We start from the raw sequence: 18,386 nt of genomic DNA on the forward strand, positions 1-18,386 counted from the left end.
CCCGAGCTGGGTAATCAATCATCAGCCTGTCAGAGGGACAGGCAGTTGTCGTAAGCAGGCACGACTTCCCAACGTGAGGCCATTTTAATTGCCAGTAAATTGACTGCTTTATTGTTTTTGTGAATGTCTTCCTAAAGTTTGCTAAATTAAAGCCCATAAAAGACGTCGACTGCCAGCACGTCCTGCTCACCCCCACTCTCTCTCTGTCTTCAGTGGGGGAAGACTTATCAGTGGCTGTTACGGTGCCATCGTGGGTCGTGTTGACACTTGACTGCTGAGTGTGTTTCCCCTGTAAGCAAGTGGATGAGCGTCTGCACAGTGTTAGGAAGCGACACTGTTTACTAGGCTGAGTGATGCCATGCTGACTCCAGCTAAACAGAACATAATTCTCCCTCTTGCCCACTGTAAAATCCTCCACTGACAAACTAAGTGCTTCAAAATACAAAAAGAACAAGACAAATGGATGCACTTCAAAGATAGATATTTATATTCCTTAGTGAATCATGACAACATATAGTTCATGTGAAAGATTTAAGTAAGCTGGGAGAAAAAGATCATTTTTCTATTTTTGGTGTTTTGTTCGTTTCCATTTGAGACATGTCTCAGACAGCTTCTCGGATTTTGTGCTGGAAGAAAAAGAAATGATTTTCCAGAATCCCACAAGACTCATGGCAGCTCATGACTCCAGCTTCCTGTCCTGGCTTAACTTTTGCTGTCAATATGCCTTTCACTGGTTTCCTGGCCCTGGTGCAGTGAGGTTAAGCCCCTGCTTCTGTTTGGCCATTTTCCGAATGATGGTTGTCTACTTTCTACTTTTTTATCCATATAAATTTATTTTGCAGTCCTGTCTGGAAAAGAAAAGACGTAACCACTTTAGCCTAAAATGACCAAAAAAGATGCCAATATTTTATGATTTCTTCAATAATTGTAGAGTTGAATCTGTAATGGTATAAAGTTGCAGTAAAGATCATGACTCAAGGTTTTGTTAAAGTTTTAATCCCTTGTGTATGATTCTTTTCTGTGGTTATCAGATCTACCACCCAAAAATGAGTGTTTTCTGTTCCTTGTACCATTAGTCCCATCTGAGATAGCCTTTGACCTTTCAGTTAGCTGAGACACTGAGGCTGAGGCTATGCTATAATGCTTGAAGTGTTAAAATTTCTGTCTTTTTTTTTAAAGCTGACCACATGCTTTTATTCGTAAAAATGTTGCGGAATCTCACAAAACTAAATAGATCTCATCTATTTATTTTATTGAACTTAAAGTGACTGGGGTTGCAGCAAACAAACATAACAGACACTTGTGTTTGTGGTAATGATGCATATTTTAAACTATGGTTCAGTATTGCTGACTAGTCTATGAGCTGAACTTTTATACCTTGGTGCCGGTATGGAGTTGGCTTGTCAGAGTAGACACTAAGCCCTGGCCCACAGCCTCTGTCCATCAGAGTAGATCATTAAGTGTGAGGTGAGGCCCCTGAGGCCAGTGAAGGCACCAGCCAGTCTGTGCTGATGTTTCTGTGTTGTACTTTGGGCTAGAGGATCTGTTTGTTATGGTGTAGTAGACTGCATAATTGGTATGAGGGCAGGGGGAACAAGGCCAAATGAAAAAACACACACACAAACTCCTACCTGTTGAAGGCACCATGTGATGACAGCTTGTAGTGTCTCCTGTTGCTCAGCATAAAGTCTGGGTCTACCAACAGGAAGTGATGATTTGATTCAGTTGTACTCTTTGAAGTTACTGTTTTGAAGTCAGGATTGTGATGAGAAGTAATTGGCTCTGCTTGCAGCAATACCATTACAAATAAAAATGTGGTGTCAGTGGAAAACCTTGTGTCACTGTTTAAACATTGTGAACTCAAGGTGCTGTGTTACAAATATATATACATATCTGATACACAGAATTATAGACACTGCACATTGTTTACCAAGTCATTCTTTAAGTGTCTTTCTAATCCTCTCTGCCAAACATGTTTGTACTGAGAAACCTAGCCAAAGAGATGCTGATTATTTGCAGAAGACACAAAATGTGAACTACATGTGTATGTAAAATTGTCTGAAGAATGCTTATCTCTATTTATACAAATTTTCTTATGATACCAGCTTTCTTCATTCTATAAAATTTATGTTGTATAGAATTCAGGAAAGCAGTGTTTCTGACAGTTGCAAAAAAACAAAAAAAAAACAAAAGCAAAAGCAAAAGCAGCATACTGTTTATTGTTTTCTATTCAGAAACAGCAGATAGATAGAAGGAGAAAGCCAAAGCACAGTGACAGTGAAGGCCTGAGTCAATGACACACAGGGGAATGGAAAGGCTGCTTGAATGTAATGACCAGTAGCTGGTGGGATGAATGGGCCGAATCCATCTATCTCTACGAAGTAAACAGGTCCCAGCTGGGGTACTGTGCTGTGCTCAGGATGGGAAAGGGAAGTGGGGCTGGCCATCAAGCCTCCCCCAAATAAACCAGGCGACAGGATGCGCCTGCACTCGAGTGCACGGACACACCATCAGCAGCGGGGAGGACCAACTTCCGCTGTGATGGGTGTCAAGTCCCCTATCAGGCCCAGAGTAAGTCCACATGGTGCTGGGAGGAAAAGATGAGACTTCCCATGTGTTTGTGTGAGATGGGAGTTGGACTTCAGGCAATAAATTTGTGCTTTAATTCATCTAGTGAGTCATCTGTCTCTCATAGGCATTACAAACATGATACACAACCTCTGGAAATGCATATCCTTCAAAAAAGTACTGGGAAGGGAGTTAATGCTTTTATCTATATGAAAACAGTGCTACAAAGAAATGTGAAAGGAAAGCTAACCTATTACTTACAATTTGGTAATAAAGAGGCTTTCCTTACCACATTCGTCATTCCTACCACAGTCCCCTGAAAAACCAGGTTTTAAGCAGGTCGATTCCCAGAGTACACGTGACCCTGAAATGATCACATTAGCAATCAGCATTAGCAGACTGAAGTGAATAAAATCTTTTTAAATGACAAATTTTAACTGGTGGTATTCTGAAACAATTTCCCAAACATTTTGGTAAACATTTTGGTGACAGGTTTAAACTTGTAAACTTGATAACCATTTTTAACAGTCTTTTTCTAGTCTAAAATTGTAAAACATTTTTGGAGTATGCCTTAAATAACATTTTATTTAAATAAAATTGTAAAACTGTATCATTTTTGGAGTATGCCTTAAATAACACAGACCAGATATGAATAATTTATATTTAAAAACCCATGCAGCCCGGACCAAAAATCTCTTATCATGTATTAAATATATTTATTACAAAATCTGACAATAAAACATATGTAAGATTGAAAACAAAAATTTATCATACTTCTTTATTATATACTATGATATTATTATTATAATAATAAACAACAACAATTATATTATTATTATTTTTTTTTTTATTATTATTATTATATAATTGTTGTTGTTTATTATTATAATAATACTATTAATATTAACAACAACAACAATTACAACAACAACAATAATAATAATAATAATAATAATAATAATAATAATAATAATAATAATAATAATAATAATAATTAGACTTATTATGTATTATATATTTATATGAATAGGCATACATTAGGTTACATTTTGGTCTACCTGAATACACAGAGAAAATCTCTATTTACAAAGTTTACAATTTACAGTTTTCAAATTGTATTAACACACAGCACAAGATCTTTGGTTAGAGATTGTAATAGGCTCAGGAATCGTTCAGTTTCTCCATTAGTAAGATACTATAAGACAGCCAAAATGTCTTTTCTTATTTGAATTTCATTTAACCAGCAATAATGTATCTAACATCTATCTATTTAATCCAAATCTCAGTATCTATCAGTGTATCAAGCAATAAAATCTAATTTGATAATGGTATTGTTATAGCAACTACATTTTGACTGACATGTTGTCAAGTAAAAGACTCATTAGAAAGAAAGACACAACAATTTAATGGAGTATATGTCACTCAGCACTCCAACTAATCTCAACTCTCAACTATGAACAATTGTCTAATTCTCTTGGTCTTTTTTGTTCAGTTAGAGATTTATTTTTGTCTGGTGCTACACTAATAAGTTATTATTACTTACATTTTAATGTATGTGAGGTGTATAAATATGTTTATTGGTCACAAGTTATAGTTCACAAAATGGGAACATTTCTACAAATTTTATCAAGCACCAGTTCAAAACATATCTACATGACAAGTCCAAATGTTTAAGTAAATCTGTTATTTAATTATTATTATTTAATTATTTACTTAATCAGTTACATTATATTCCTGTGGATTCCTGGGATTTTCAGGAAACTTAGGATTTGAGGTCCAAACTGGGTATAATAGGAGTAGGAATAGGAATAGGAATAGAAATGCATAATTAATACACTGTACTTACACTGGAGCTAGTGAGAACATGGGATACTTGCTCTTATTTTATAGTCAATCCAAAAGGATAGCATATTTTGAGAAAATTATTAAACATTGCTAAATTGTGATGCAGAGAAAAATACATCCGTATTAGCAGTTAAAATATTTTAATTATATGGCATATCCATAGGCATTTTTATAAAAGATACACTTTGAGGAATGCATACATGATTTCATGTTCACACTCGCTCTATACATGTAAAGGCAGTATATTTCTAAAACCCTATAAAACGGACTTTGAGGTTCATTCATCTTCAGTAACAATTTTATCCAGGTCAGGGTCATCTTGATCGTATCTTGGGAATACCGCGTGAGGCAGGAGAATGTAGTATTATCTTGGGAATACTGCGTGAGGCAGGAGAATGTGGCATTATCTTGGGAATACTGCGTGAGGCAGGAGAATGTGGCATTATCTTGGGAATACTGCGTGAGGCAGGAGAATGTGGCATTATCTTGGGAATACTGCGTGAGGCAGGAGAATGTGGCATTAGTGCATGGCAGAAAGAAAATGTTAGATGTTAGGGCTGTTTACTACTATAGCTATCATTAGCTATAGATATCACCCTCTCTCTCTCTCTCTCTCTCTCTCTCTCACACACACACACACACACACACACACACACACACTTAAAAAACATCTCTACGCATAAATATGAATCTGTAATAAAATAATAGGTTTTATCGCTATTAATAATACTGCAAGGAAGATCTGGATAATGCAGAATACACAATTTTCAGTAAGACTACAAAGTTTTCGGTCATTTAAAGGTTTATAATGTAAATTAAAATTTTAACATGAATTAAAAATAACATTATGTTCCTTTCAGAACACTTTTAATCGCTATTTGCCAAAATCTACCTGAATTTTTCACCTCCCAGTCCATTCCCTATTATAAAGGAAGTTAAATAATGACAAGAATCAATGGCAGCTAATGTATTTAAAGTGATGTGAACAGACACACATCTTTTTTCTCTAGACCAAACCAAACCCTCATCGAGTTTAATAGGAAGAATTTGCAGTAAGCACTGAAGTTTATGAAGCAAGTAAACCCTTATTTATCTGATTTTCTCTATCTTTATTTTCGCGTTGTTTGTGCGCGCGCGCTGGAGGACTGAAGTGACACCTTAAAGCTAGACACGTTTCAGAGAAAAGTGGAGAACCAGCATAGAAATAAAGAACTGTCACTGATCAGGTACAGAAATACTCTAAACTATTTTGAAACGATATTGAAAAGAAATCCCACTCTGTTTTCTAACTCAACGTAAGATCCTACCAGTTGGTTAGGATTCAATTCAGGAGTAGGACAGCAGCCATTCATCTCGTTAATAACCGTGATTGATTGATTGCCCCAGTGTGTTTAGTGTGTTTAGTGAGCATAATTATAATATAATTATCATAATAAAACCCATAAAAGGCTAACCTGTTTTTTTTTTATTTGTACCACTTTTCACATAGTAGGTTTATTTAGTGCTAATAAGAATACACTGCATTCCAGACTTCTCAAGCTGTCCTTTTTTTTTAAAACACAAATATTCCTAGAACACACCGGTGTTGTTTTAGAGCTCATTTTTAGATTGTAAATACACGAGCTGAAATACCCCATTTGATGAATGTTTCACGATGGTTAATTGGATAGTCTGAATCGAGAGACTTATCTAATATTAATACTCTAATGAGCCATATGTTGAATAATAATATTCTCTAAAGCTTTATCCAAATAAATCAGCAAGCCAGGGGTTATTATTCACAATTCAAAATGTATTAAAAATGTATTATGGGTATGCATTGTTTATGTAGTGTTTTTCTTCACGCTTAAATATTTATTTTGTTCATCTCGGCTTTCTAAATGGTTTATTTATAATGGACATAATAATCTATTAATACTACAAATTAATAGGCTTAATATTTTATTCATTTTGACGGAACCATATGTCCTCTTTTAGGACAAAACGTCTTCTTTTAATATAGAGCCATTGCAATGCAAAATTGGCTATTAAGACTACGGCTTAATAATAGGATAATCTATATAAATCAGCCTATTGTCTTTACACTGGCATTTAGCACCGCGTTGTGTAAAAACAAATCATAACGACTAAATTAGCTTAATGACTCACACCAGATGTGTTTTGACGTTTGTTTAACTCGAGTTAAAAACGTCTAGCATACCATTGAATAAAAGTACACATTTCTATCGTAATTTTTATAGTTCTATAGGTTCGGAGAGAAGAAGATTTGGGCTAAAAATGATATGATATAATAATATGATGTTATTTAGCTATTAAGCGGCTGTTATTGCATGACTTCTTTGCACAAACCCACATGACCTGATATATAGCCTTTGCACTAATCGAGTCAGGCTTTAATTCAGTTAGAGGCTGAAAGGGCAAACAGCAAAGTTACAATAAAATCGTGCAAAGATGATAAAGCGGTCACAAAGACTACCGAAACTCTGCGCTGTTGTAAACTCATATGAAATGATGCTTTTGTATGTGCAGTATTTTAATGTTGGAAAATCTACTTTACGTTTTTAGCATTTAATTCATTACATTCGAGACAATTTAAGAAAAACATTTAATTTAGAAGAATCTATACAAATTCTTCAAAACGTAGGCAAAATCACAAATTTAGTCTATATCTGAGGAACAAACTGGTAAAACAGAAATTAATACTCTTGGTAATACTTTTTATATTACTATTTACTCTTATTTGGTAACGTGTCATATTTCTGTTTAATTTCTGAATTATTATTGATGCCAGAGACTGCGGCTTTTATTTCTTATAAAATAGGATACAATTGCGCTTTGTATTAGACTCGTTCAAAGAGGGGATTGGTGACCTTTGTTATGTCTTATATATAATGGAATCGTCGTTATTTTTTAGCCAATTGGAACCGAAGCCTGAAAGCCTCTTGCTTAATCTTACCCGGCCTATTTGGCATTTTGATTGATGCTCCCGTGGCTCCCTCCATCCGGCAGGCTTGCTCTAAGCCAAAAAGGAGGTAGGGGAAAACGGCAAACGACTGAAGTTCAGTGTTTCTCACCCATGCTCACGCACTCGTGGTTTTGAGACAGCGAGGATACACGCAATAAGCCGCGCTCCTGTAGCTGCGTGAACAGGCGCGGCGCGGAGGAGCTCTGGGAGCGCGCGCCTTTTCGGGACCATGGATCATAACATAGGTGCACATCTCCACCACACACACATAGACTCCATTAGCTTCGGAATCGATCAGATTCTCAACAATGCAGAACAAGGGAGTTGTATGATCTCTAACCCCAGGATGCAGGACTTGGACTACGGGCTGGGGAACATTGTGAGCAATGCCTACAACACCATGACGGGCAACTACAACGTCAATAACACCGGCGGATACAACAGTAATGCGTGCAGCGCTGCACCGCTCGGTGGCTCCTACAATATGAACGTTGGCATGAACGGGAACGGAAACGGCCTGAATGCGTCCGGGGTGATCCGTGTTCCCGCACACCGGCCACTCAACAGCGTACACTCCTCCATTCCCACAAGCGGCGCCCCGATGCACAACATGGCAGGCATGGGCACTCTGAACAACCTCACGGGATTAACATTTCCGTGGATGGAGAGTAACAGGAGATACACCAAAGAGAGGTTTACAGGTAATATAACATAACACATATCTCATATTCTAACATAATATATTATACATAATTATTAACTCAAATAATATAATATAATATAATATAATATAATATAATATAATATAATATAATATAATATAATATAATATAATGTAATATAATATAATATAATATAATATAATATAATATAATATAATATAATGTAATATAATATAATATAATATAATATAATATAATATAATATAATATACACATATATTTATGTAGTTATTGTGCAAAAAATAACAGCTACACAGTTTTAAAGACATTATCAAATATTCGTTTTATATGTAGACTGTTAACAATTCTATTTTTTTTATTTTAAATCTGATCTGTTCGGGAACAATACAATTGTTAAAATTATAATTTATGTGACATTTATTTATTCATTTATTTTTCAAGTTTTTTTGTTTGTTTGTTTTACTGCATTTTTATAGGCAAAGGCTATTTTACAGTACGACAAGCAATACAAAGCAAACACAAATGCCAAACCACAGGCAGATAATAGGACATGTTTGTGCAGTAAACAGCTCAACAGGTAACAGTGGTTAAAAAAAAACAGAGCAAAATTCTCCAATATTATTTAAATAAACATAACTACAAGAACCATTTATTGTGACATATTTGGTTAAAAACAAGTCCTTATAATTAAACAGCACACATTTATCATTGCCTTGTAAATGTTTTTTATTTTTATCTATCGAGGTAACATGCATTTTAAGCAGATTATAAGTGATAAATTCGCCATTGTGATTATTTATTACGAAAATATAAAATTATTGTAAATGCAATGGATTATTATTACATCTGGTGGAATCTAGGCCTTTGTGAATGAACATGGTAGACCAATCAACCTAATCAACTAATCATGTGCACTTATTTCCTTTTAGGATTAAATTAGGAATATCCTTATATAATGATAGTGAAATGATCTAAATTGATTATGTGCAAATACAGCTTTTGCTATGAATATGTTAATCTAGCCCGAGTGCTATGGCTAGTTCTTGCACTGTGTTTATTTTTGTTTCATTTTGTCACCTGAAATGCTGTGTATCATTGACTTCATGCTGTAGTTAGAAACCCCGCTCCATGTTAGCAGTAAAGTGCTTTGTCTCTTGGCTGCTTCGCTGTGTCGTGTTGCTGATCAGCCCTTGCTTGCTTTTGCCCTGTTTTCCCCAATCCAGTGGCCCTCTCACCCTTCACTGTAACACGCCGTATAGGTCACCCGTACCAGAACCGCACACCACCGAAGAAGAAGAAGCCGAGGACGTCGTTCACACGCCTGCAGATTTGCGAGCTGGAGAAACGCTTTCACCGTCAGAAGTACCTGGCTTCAGCAGAGAGAGCAGCTCTGGCAAAAGCACTTAAAATGACTGATGCACAAGTCAAAACATGGTTTCAGAACAGAAGAACAAAATGGAGGTGAGCTTTAAATGCCCTAATCTCCAAAGTCAACATTTACATGTACATTCATAAAGAGATTGTAAGCACTGATCCGTATTGACCCTGTTCGGTTCCTTTCAGTTCGGTTCGGTTCGGTTCTTTTCCAACAAAACATTTAACATTATTTGATATTCCTGCAGAAACATCTGCAAATTAATTTTTTAACTGTGTCGAAGTTCTAAAGCAGTAATTTATCAATCTAATTTTCGGAATAATGCATATTTGTAAACAATTATGGAGGTAAACAAATTGACCGAATCTCTTTGTATATGTGTGTGTATATGTGTGTATATATGTGTGTATGTGTATGTGTATATGTGTGTGTATATGTGTGTATGTGTGTATATGTGTGTACATATGTGTATATCTGTGTATATGTGTGTATGTGTGTAAATGTGTATTCTATTAGAACATTTACAGTGATATATAGTTTATTAAAAAGACAAAAGTACAAACAATGATCGGAATTAAACAGTAATCAATTTGTTTAATTTGTTTAATATTACAGTTGCTCTTATCTTTCTATCTAATCACCGAATGAATGTTCATATAACAAAATAACAACCGTTTACAGAAAGATAACGTTACACAAAAGACGTTTAATAAATTAAATAATAAATATTAAGGCTAACCCCATGTTTCTTGTTACTTTGTTTACTGATCGCGTGTTATACTATCTATCTATCTATCTATCTATCTATCTATCTATCTATCTATCTATCTATCTATCTATCTATTCTCAGATATTACACAAGTAATTATTTAACTGATTTTAATACTTTAGGTTAAATACGATAAACACCATACATTTGTTTGACAATATCCTCAAGTGTAATTGTGTTATTTATTTCTTTATTTATGCGATTGAGTTATTGCACAATGAGCCAATGTATAAATGTTTACATGATTAAACACCATAAATATATGGGATGAGGGATGTTATAAAACCTTTCTAATTGGGGTATTAATTATATGATCCTCTGGCATTATAACCTTTCCTCTGGCAAAATATATCTTCCTTTCTTCTTCATCATCATCTTCTTCTTCATCATCATCTTCTTCTTCTCCTTCCTATTCTTCTTCTTCCTATTCTTCGTCTTATTAATATATTGACGGTAATGTTCCGTGTGTTCAGGAGGCAGACGGCGGAGGAAAGAGAGGCCGAGCGGCAGCAGGCGAATCGCTTATTAATGCAGCTGCAGCAAGAAGCTTTTCAAAAGACTTTAAACCAACCTGTAAATCCAGACCCGATCTGCTTGCACAACAGCTCCCTGTTCGCTCTGCACAACCTGCAGCCATGGACTGATAACACTAACAAGATCAGCAGCGTCTCCACCTGCGACTAGTGACTCCGACTCTCTTCTTTTTCTAGGCTCGTCTAACTAGATATAGCTGTAAATAATTTAATAAGACCGACGTCACATTTCACTCCCTGTTATTATTATTACCGCAGAAAAGCAGGTTTATTTCTTCACGGCTTATTCATGTATCCAGTCTGAACAAGAACTGTAAGGAATTATTATAATACCGGATGTTTCTAAAGGTTTTATTGGCACACACACAGTGAAGTTGGCTATATTTTTATATTCAGCATTTTTTTGCACTTTTACTCTTCACTGCATTGTAGAATTAGACGCACGCAGTTCTGGGTTTAGTTGCAACAACATTTTTAAAGCTGAACAGAAAGTGGATTCAAGAATCAGGTTTCAAGCACTTATTCTGGAGGTCAAAAAATAAATAAATCCGTAATCAGACACGGATCTGAAACGAACCCTATTTTAATACCGAGAGTCTTGATCTTGTAAACGAGATCTGGATAGGCTACATTATTTTGCAGTAAAACAGCTGTGTATATTATTTTGTCATTTTGCTTTGTTCAGATAATGTTTTGAACACTGAACTAAACTTTTTAACATTTAAATACTGACATTCCATAGCAAGTCACATTTTTAGATTATTATTGGATTTAATTTCGGAGTGAATAACTGTTTTGGTTGCACGATAAATGTATGTTCTCCTCATTGTATGGGAAATGTAACAGTGTGTTTGTGATATTAACAGTATGCAGATGTGAGAGTGTGTTTGAAACTTTCCATGGCCAAATCTAAAGGAGTATCATGTTAAGGTCCATTAGCACATTCCAAATGCTATACAGTGCATTAAACGTATCCAAAATATTAAGACATGGGAATCAAGGGAAACAACAATATCAACCCAAGCTAAACACAAATCTGCTGTCATGGTGAGATGTCAAAAAGCAAGCAAACAAAGACTGGTTTAAGCTTTTTTTATTTTTATTTTTTTACCCCTTTTTTTTTTATACAATTTTGTGAAGAATTCAAGATTCCAGCATAACTGGTTTCTGTCTGCTTAATAAATATTTAACAGTTCATCTCTGCCTTTTCCACAAGGGTAAGCTGTTATGCAGTTATGCAGGAAACCATCATTGCAAATAGCTTTCTTCCAACTTTCCATGGAACAATTAGATGCTGTACAAAGGTAGTAACAATTCTGGCATGCACAAAGTTTCTAGAAAATCATGACGTTTTGAACAAATGTCCTTTATCAGCTGAGGGTGAGAAAAATGGATTAAAACCAGTCCATATACTGATTTTATTTTACTGGAAACTTTGTGTACTACAATTTTTATTACCTCTGAATTTTTTGTAACTAAATTACACCACACTACAGTATGTGCTGGTCAGAGATCATGATTTCTGTGTGAATAAACTACTTTAAAAGTAAACATAATGAGTGGAAGGCTATATATTAAATTTAAACAAAAGGCCATATTAGTGATACAGTTTGACCCAAACAAATGAAGCATATTGGTCCCTATTTTTCTTTTTTTTTCTCTTTTTTTTTCTTTTTTTATTTCTACATGCTGTCTTATATTTTTGTCTATTAAAAGTTTAAACAAGCTGGGATCTATACAAACCATTTAATAATTATCTCTAGAAAAATAAAGATTTCTAATAAAAAAGAACCCTTCAAGGTTTATTCAAGGGATATTTGGATATTATAATTATATATAACTGCTTGGATTACTTTCTGAAATCTTTTCCAGAGGAACAACATGGACAAATTTATTCTGAGCCTGAACGCATGTGGACATATCACTCTTTCACATTTATTTTCATTGTTTTCATTAGGAAGTCCTAAGCGTATAGTCAGGTGTATTGAGTTCTGTTTATTTATAATGTCAGGATTGTTGTTGGCCATTTAATTTCAGGAAAGTGTGAAAGTGATGTGTTGAAATATTCACAATGAATAAACATACCTATTGTTTGTTTGTCATTTTCATAATATAATTATTATCTGATGCTATTGACTTTAAATGAGTTATTTTTTTTAATGGGATAATTTACACCTATTACCCACAAAGTAGTTCAGAATAAAGACAATGAACTCTTGAAGATTTCTTCGCCTCTGGATTTTCCCTGGATTTGAAGGATCTTGTAGATCATTCATGTGAAAATGAAATACAGTTTAACTTGATTAAAATGACCTCTAATTAGCTTTTGTTTGTGAAAATAAAATACGAATAATTAACTGAAATACTGCCTTATGGCCCAGTAGGCAATATGGTTCTAATTTCTGTCACAAAGTGTCTAATATATCAGTAAATTTCCTTTCGTTTTAAATGTATTTGATTTAAGAATATGAGAAATGAACTGTGAGTTAAAAGGACGCAATCTTTCCTCTGCGCATATTAAGACTGCGAATAACTTGCGCAGCTTTACCACCCTTGAATGCATTGCTGGGCTTTAGCCGTTCGCGTCATTTTCGTGCGCCAAAACATTTGCGCTGTTGTGTAACCTACAGCTGAGCATAATGTCTCTTTTACGCTTCTGTTCTTTTACCAATCAAAGTTTGCTAAAGAATGGACTGTTGTTAGAATCGATGGTTACAGGTAACTGATGTGTGCGTTTTTACTGATCTGTTTGTAGCTGTTTGCAGTAGTTAAATGCAGTTAAATCCTCACTGTGATGCCTTTTTTCTGTGTTCCAGCTGGTTTAAGGACAACAGGCTACACAACCGTAAAGGATAAAAAGCCTCTTCGCAAACCAAACACACCTCAGGGGAAGTTTGACACAGAAGATGACCAGAAAAAATCTACAGACGCCTTTAAAAGTAAGTCACTGATGCACTTTAGCAGAAAACTCCAACAATTTCACCTTAATATTGATCCGTTTTCCATAATGAAGTATAATTTTTCTGCTTCATTTGTTTATAAGTGGCTTCTCTGGACTTCTTCAGGGTTAAGAAAACATTCAAGCACCGCTGTACGTGTCTATTATATGTGCTTACCGTTAATGTAGCTGCCTACCTGCCATCAGAAGGAGATGAGATTAGAGCTGTGAATTATGATCAGAATCAGGTTTATTGGCCAAGTGTGTTTACACACACAAGGAACTTGGTTCCAGCTGTTTGTGACTCTCAAAAGTACAGACATAAATAACCCTATACTATACAAGACAACGCAGACAATATAGACAGAATGAGTATTAAATATGAATACAGAATATATGACTGATCAGTTATGTACATAAAATGTGGTAGTGCAAATAACAATATTGTGCAATATTATGCTTTTGTACAATATGCAGCAGTAGTGTGTGTAACGTATACGGATGATGTGATGACTGACATTTCTGATAATGCAGTACTTATAGATATGAAGCAGGGAATATAATTATGGTGAGTTGTTGATCAGGGTGATTGCCTGGGGAAAGAAACGGTTCCTGTGTCTGGAAGTTTTATTAAACAAAGTTCTGTAGCACCTGCCAGAAGAGAGGAGCTGAAAGAGGTTATGATGATGTAATAAATATCATTTCTGTGGTAAAGTGTGTTATGAAATATTGAAGATACGGTGATGCTCAGATACAAGAATGATGTATTGTAGTCTAAAGATCTCACAATAACAAAAAAGGAGTGACATTGGTAATGGACATTGATTGGTTAAAAAATTAAATGGGGATAGACTCAATGTTGAGCTAGTTATATGATATCCAATATATGAAACATATATAGAGATTTTTATATTATAAATGGCAAAAGACGGAAGGCCCACATATCATGAGTTTTTGGAATTATGTGGTACATATTATTTTCATACTGTTAATGGTTGATAAGCCTTTATACCCAGGGTACTTTTTTATTAGATGACTCAGGTATTATTCTTAGTTTAGAGCAGAAGAGAATACTAATGGTGGCATTGACTGCTTTCAAAAAGACTTTTTTTTTAAGGCTGGTTTCATCCACGTATCCACCTGTTGTCTCTCTGGCACTCCTACTACTCCCCACCTGAATTATTTTGCTTTATTAATCACTGGAATTTTATTTCTCTTATAATATGAATCACATTTATGTTATTTATTTATTTATAGCTTTTGCTGCTGTGTGTTTTCAACCCCTTTCCTCATGTTTCCTTTATGGGTTACATTACAGCTTTACTCTAAATCATAAACCTAATGTCAGTCAGGATTTCATTAACTGTGTATTATTGCACAAGAATCCAGACCCTTTATTCACTACTTTGTTGAAGCACCATGGCAGCCTAGCATTTATTATTATTATTATTATTATTATTGTTATTATTATTATTATCATCATCATCTTGGGTATGTGAAGCTTGTCACTCCTGGATTTGAGGATCTTTTCCCAGTCTTATCCACAGAAGCTCTTGAACTTTGGATTGAGAGTCACTCTGCTGTTAAACTGTTTAATCACCACTATGTCATCATGGTTGCATGTTTTGCCTCGTTCTCTCTCTCCCTCTTGTTCTTTCTCCCTCTATCTCTCTCTTTCTCCCTCTCTCTCCCCTCTTTATCTCTCTTTCTCCATCTCTCTCTCTCTCTTTCTCTCTTTCTCTCCTCTCTCTCTCTCTCTCTCTCTCTCTCCATCTCTCTCTCTCGCTCTTTCTCTCTCTCTCTCCTTCTCTCTCTCTCTCTTTCTCTTTTTTACGTCTCTACTCTGAATCCGTTCAGCTTAAATTGAAGTGTGCCTTTACTAAGGACTGCCTTCCATCTGTCTGCTCTATGTTAAAGAACATAGTTAAAGCAATGCAAAGAAGAACATTCACTCTACTGTTACCTCAGTTTGGCTGGACACTTCTGAGCAGAGTTTCAGTGGTTCTAAACATCTGCCATTTAGATGATGGAATTGCTGTATTTTGTTTGTTTCTCTACCCTCTTTATAATCTGTTTCTGAGTGCTGTGAGTTCCTGTGACCTTGCTTGTGGCCTGTGGTTTGTTTTTCTGCTGACGTGTGCTGCCAGCTTCCTGGCTTTATGTTGATGGGGTGTGGCGTTCCAGGTTAAGTTAAACTGGCTTTACTGAATGTGAACTTAAATCAGTTTGCAGAAACTTCAGTTATGATCATTGGAAAATGGGATGCACCTGAGCTCAATTTTCAGTTTTTCTAGCTAGTTTGCTATTTTTTCATACATACAGACATATAAAATGTAAAACACACTTGAGAAATTCTGTAACTAGACTATTTAGACTATTTGTTCTTATCTTTCAGTCACTTTCTACACAAAAAAATCTTTAAAAAAAAAGAGTAAAAATGTTTTTGTACCAGACTCCACGAAGACTTTGTTTCTTCTCGAAGTCTTCACGAAGACTTTCTTCTCTACCTCTTTGATTCATACAGTAGTCCCACTCTGTAGTTTCTGTATTTTCAGAAATTATATTTTCTAAAAATTGACTGTGGTCATTACATATTAGCACCTGTATATTAACCCTTGGTTAATTTAGATTTAGTTAGATTGATTTATATTAAATCTATCCTTATATAATTGTATTGTTTTAGAATTTCTACTAAATTTAACAATATGGGTAAAGCAGTAATATCCAAATCAGTGAAACTGAAGAGGCATGAACACTTTGTGTATGCATCATGACTATATATATATATATATATATATATATATATATATATATATATATATATATATGATGACACAGATTCCACACTTCTTCCACCGTTAGGCAAAATAAAGTGTAGAACCATTCTTTTTTCTCAGAGATAAGAGTAGAAGAGTGAACACAATGTATAACATGCAGTATATAAGAGGTTTTGTTTAGATATATTGATCTAAAACATGAAAACTTTAAGTCTTTGTTTACCTTACAGAATTTCCAGATGATGTGAATCCACACACAAAAGAAAAAGGTGGCCCAACAGGCCCCGAGCCAACACGGTACGGAGACTGGGAGAAAAAGGGACGCTGTATTGACTTTTAGGTGAATGTTAACATATGTACTGAAGTGTGTTGATTTCACTGCATGTGTGTTATCATGTAGATAAACCATGTAATATATTTTTGGGAAATTTGCTGCATTTACTGGTGCATTTACTTTGTTTGTGTCTTTGTACTAGCACTTGAATTATTTGGTTGATTTGTTGATCTATTTTTTTGTTGAAAAACATTTTTGCTTAAAAAGTTATTGCATCAATATAAAACAGGAATGTCAGAAAGAACAAATGTAAAATATATTTGAATAAAACAGTGGGTTTTGACTTTGTTTCTGTCTAAAGTATTTGTAAACACACAGTATTTTTCTGAAATTAAAAAATTATGTGAAAGTGTCTGCGTGTCTCTGCCTGTGTCTGCGTGTCTCTGCCTGTCTCTGCCTGTTTCTCTGTGTCTCTGCCTGTCTCTGTGTGTCTCTGCCTGTCTCTGCCTGTCTCTGCCTGTCTCTGCCTGTGTCTGCCTGTGTCTGCCTGTTTCTGTCTGTGTCTGCGTGTCTCTGCCTGTGTCTGCGTGTCTCTGCCTGTGCCTGCGTGTGTCTGCATGTCTCTGCCTGTGTCTGCGTGTGTCTGCGTGTCTCTGCCTGTGTCTGCGTGTCTCTGCCTGTTTCTGCCTGTTTCTGCCTGTGTCTGCGTGTCTCTGCCTGTGTCTGCGTGTCTCTGCCTGTGTCTGCGTGTCTCTGCCTGTCTCTGCCTATGTCTGCCTGTCTCTGCCTATGTCTGCGTGTCTCTGCCTGTTTCTGCGTGTCTCTGCCTGTTTCTGTGTGTCTCTGCCTGTTTCTGTGTGTCTCTGCCTGTTTCTGTGTGTCTCTGCCTGTTTCTGTGTGTCTCTGCCTGTTTCTGCGTGTCTCTGCCTGTGTCTCTGCCTGCTTCTGCGTGTCTCTGCCTGTGTCTGCCTGTTTCTGTCTGTGTCTGCGTGTCTCTGCCTGTGTCTGCGTGTCTCTGCCTGTGTCTGCGTATCTCTGCCTGTGTCTGCGTATCTCTGCCTGTGTCTGCCTGTTTCTGCCTGTGTCTGCGTGTCTCTGCCTGTTTCTGCCTGTGCCTGCGTGTCTCTGCCTGTGTCTGCCAGTGTCTGCGTGTCTCTGCCTGTGTCTGCCAGTGTCTGCGTGTCTCTGCCTGTGTCTGCCAGTGTCTGCGTGTCTCTGCCTGTGTCTGCGTGTCTCTGCCTGTGTCTGCCAGTGTCTGCGTGTCTCTGCCTGTGTCTGCCAGTGTCTGCGTGTCTCTGCCTGTGTCTGCCAGTGTCTGCGTGTCTCTGCCTGTGTCTGCCAGTGTCTGCGTGTCTCTGCCTGTGTCTGCCAGTGTCTGCGTGTCTCTGCCTGTGTCTGCCAGTGTCTGCGTGTCTCTGCCTGTGTCTGCCAGTGTCTGCGTGTCTCTGCCTGTGTCTGCCAGTGTCTGCGTGTCTCTGCCTGTGTCTGCCAGTGTCTGCGTGTCTCTGCCTGTGTCTGCCAGTGTCTGCGTGTCTCTGCCTGTGTCTGCCAGTGTCTGCGTGTCTCTGCCTGTGTCTGCCAGTGTCTGCGTGTCTCTGCCTGTGTCTGCCAGTGTCTGTGTGTCTCTGCCTGTGTCTGCGTGTCTCTGCCTGTGTCTGC

General features: G+C 36.4%; 2 protein-coding genes across 3 annotated transcripts; both read left to right on the plus strand.

The window, feature by feature from the left end:
• Positions 1–7,412: 7,412 nt before the first annotated feature.
• tlx1 (T cell leukemia homeobox 1) lies at positions 7,413–12,294 on the plus strand. 2 transcript variants are annotated; one of them, XM_060872583.1, is made up of 3 exons: positions 7,413–8,079; positions 9,285–9,522; positions 10,679–12,294. In XM_060872583.1, exons 1-3 carry the CDS (start codon positions 7,608–7,610, stop codon positions 10,887–10,889), a joined length of 921 nt encoding a protein of 306 aa, XP_060728566.1. In that variant the 5' UTR covers positions 7,413–7,607; the 3' UTR covers positions 10,890–12,294. The 2 variants fall into 2 exon arrangements, with proteins under 2 accessions (XP_060728566.1, XP_060728567.1); XM_060872584.1 differs by having other exon boundaries at positions 7,415–8,079; positions 9,321–9,522.
• A 1,034-nt stretch (positions 12,295–13,328) lies between these two features.
• Positions 13,329–17,070, plus strand: sdhaf4 (succinate dehydrogenase complex assembly factor 4). Its single transcript, XM_060871406.1, has 3 exons — positions 13,329–13,456; positions 13,555–13,677; positions 16,684–17,070. The coding sequence occupies exons 1-3, from the start codon at positions 13,378–13,380 to the stop codon at positions 16,791–16,793; spliced, it is 312 nt and encodes a 103-aa protein (XP_060727389.1). The 5' UTR covers positions 13,329–13,377; the 3' UTR covers positions 16,794–17,070.
• Positions 17,071–18,386: the final 1,316 nt, after the last annotated feature.

The sequence above is a fragment of the Tachysurus vachellii genome, chromosome 6 (genome assembly GCF_030014155.1).
Source record: "Tachysurus vachellii isolate PV-2020 chromosome 6, HZAU_Pvac_v1, whole genome shotgun sequence".
Lineage (NCBI taxonomy): Eukaryota > Metazoa > Chordata > Actinopteri > Siluriformes > Bagridae > Tachysurus > Tachysurus vachellii.

What these genes read in the sequence shown, in the direction of transcription:
- sdhaf4 (XM_060871406.1), top strand. Translation starts at nt 13,378, where the DNA reads ATGTCTCTTTTACGCTTCTGTTCTTTTACCAATCAAAGTTTGCTAAAG. An exon ending in GTTAGAATCGATGGTTACAG is followed by an intron (nt 13,457 to 13,554) that starts GTAACTGATGTG and finishes TCTGTGTTCCAG; the next exon opens with CTGGTTTAAGGACAACAGGC. An exon ending in ATCTACAGACGCCTTTAAAA is followed by an intron (nt 13,678 to 16,683) that starts GTAAGTCACTGA and finishes TTTACCTTACAG; the next exon opens with AATTTCCAGATGATGTGAAT.
- tlx1 (XM_060872583.1), top strand. Translation starts at nt 7,608, where the DNA reads ATGGATCATAACATAGGTGCACATCTCCACCACACACACATAGACTCC. An exon ending in CACCAAAGAGAGGTTTACAG is followed by an intron (nt 8,080 to 9,284) that starts GTAATATAACAT and finishes TCCCCAATCCAG; the next exon opens with TGGCCCTCTCACCCTTCACT. An exon ending in AACAGAAGAACAAAATGGAG is followed by an intron (nt 9,523 to 10,678) that starts GTGAGCTTTAAA and finishes CCGTGTGTTCAG; the next exon opens with GAGGCAGACGGCGGAGGAAA.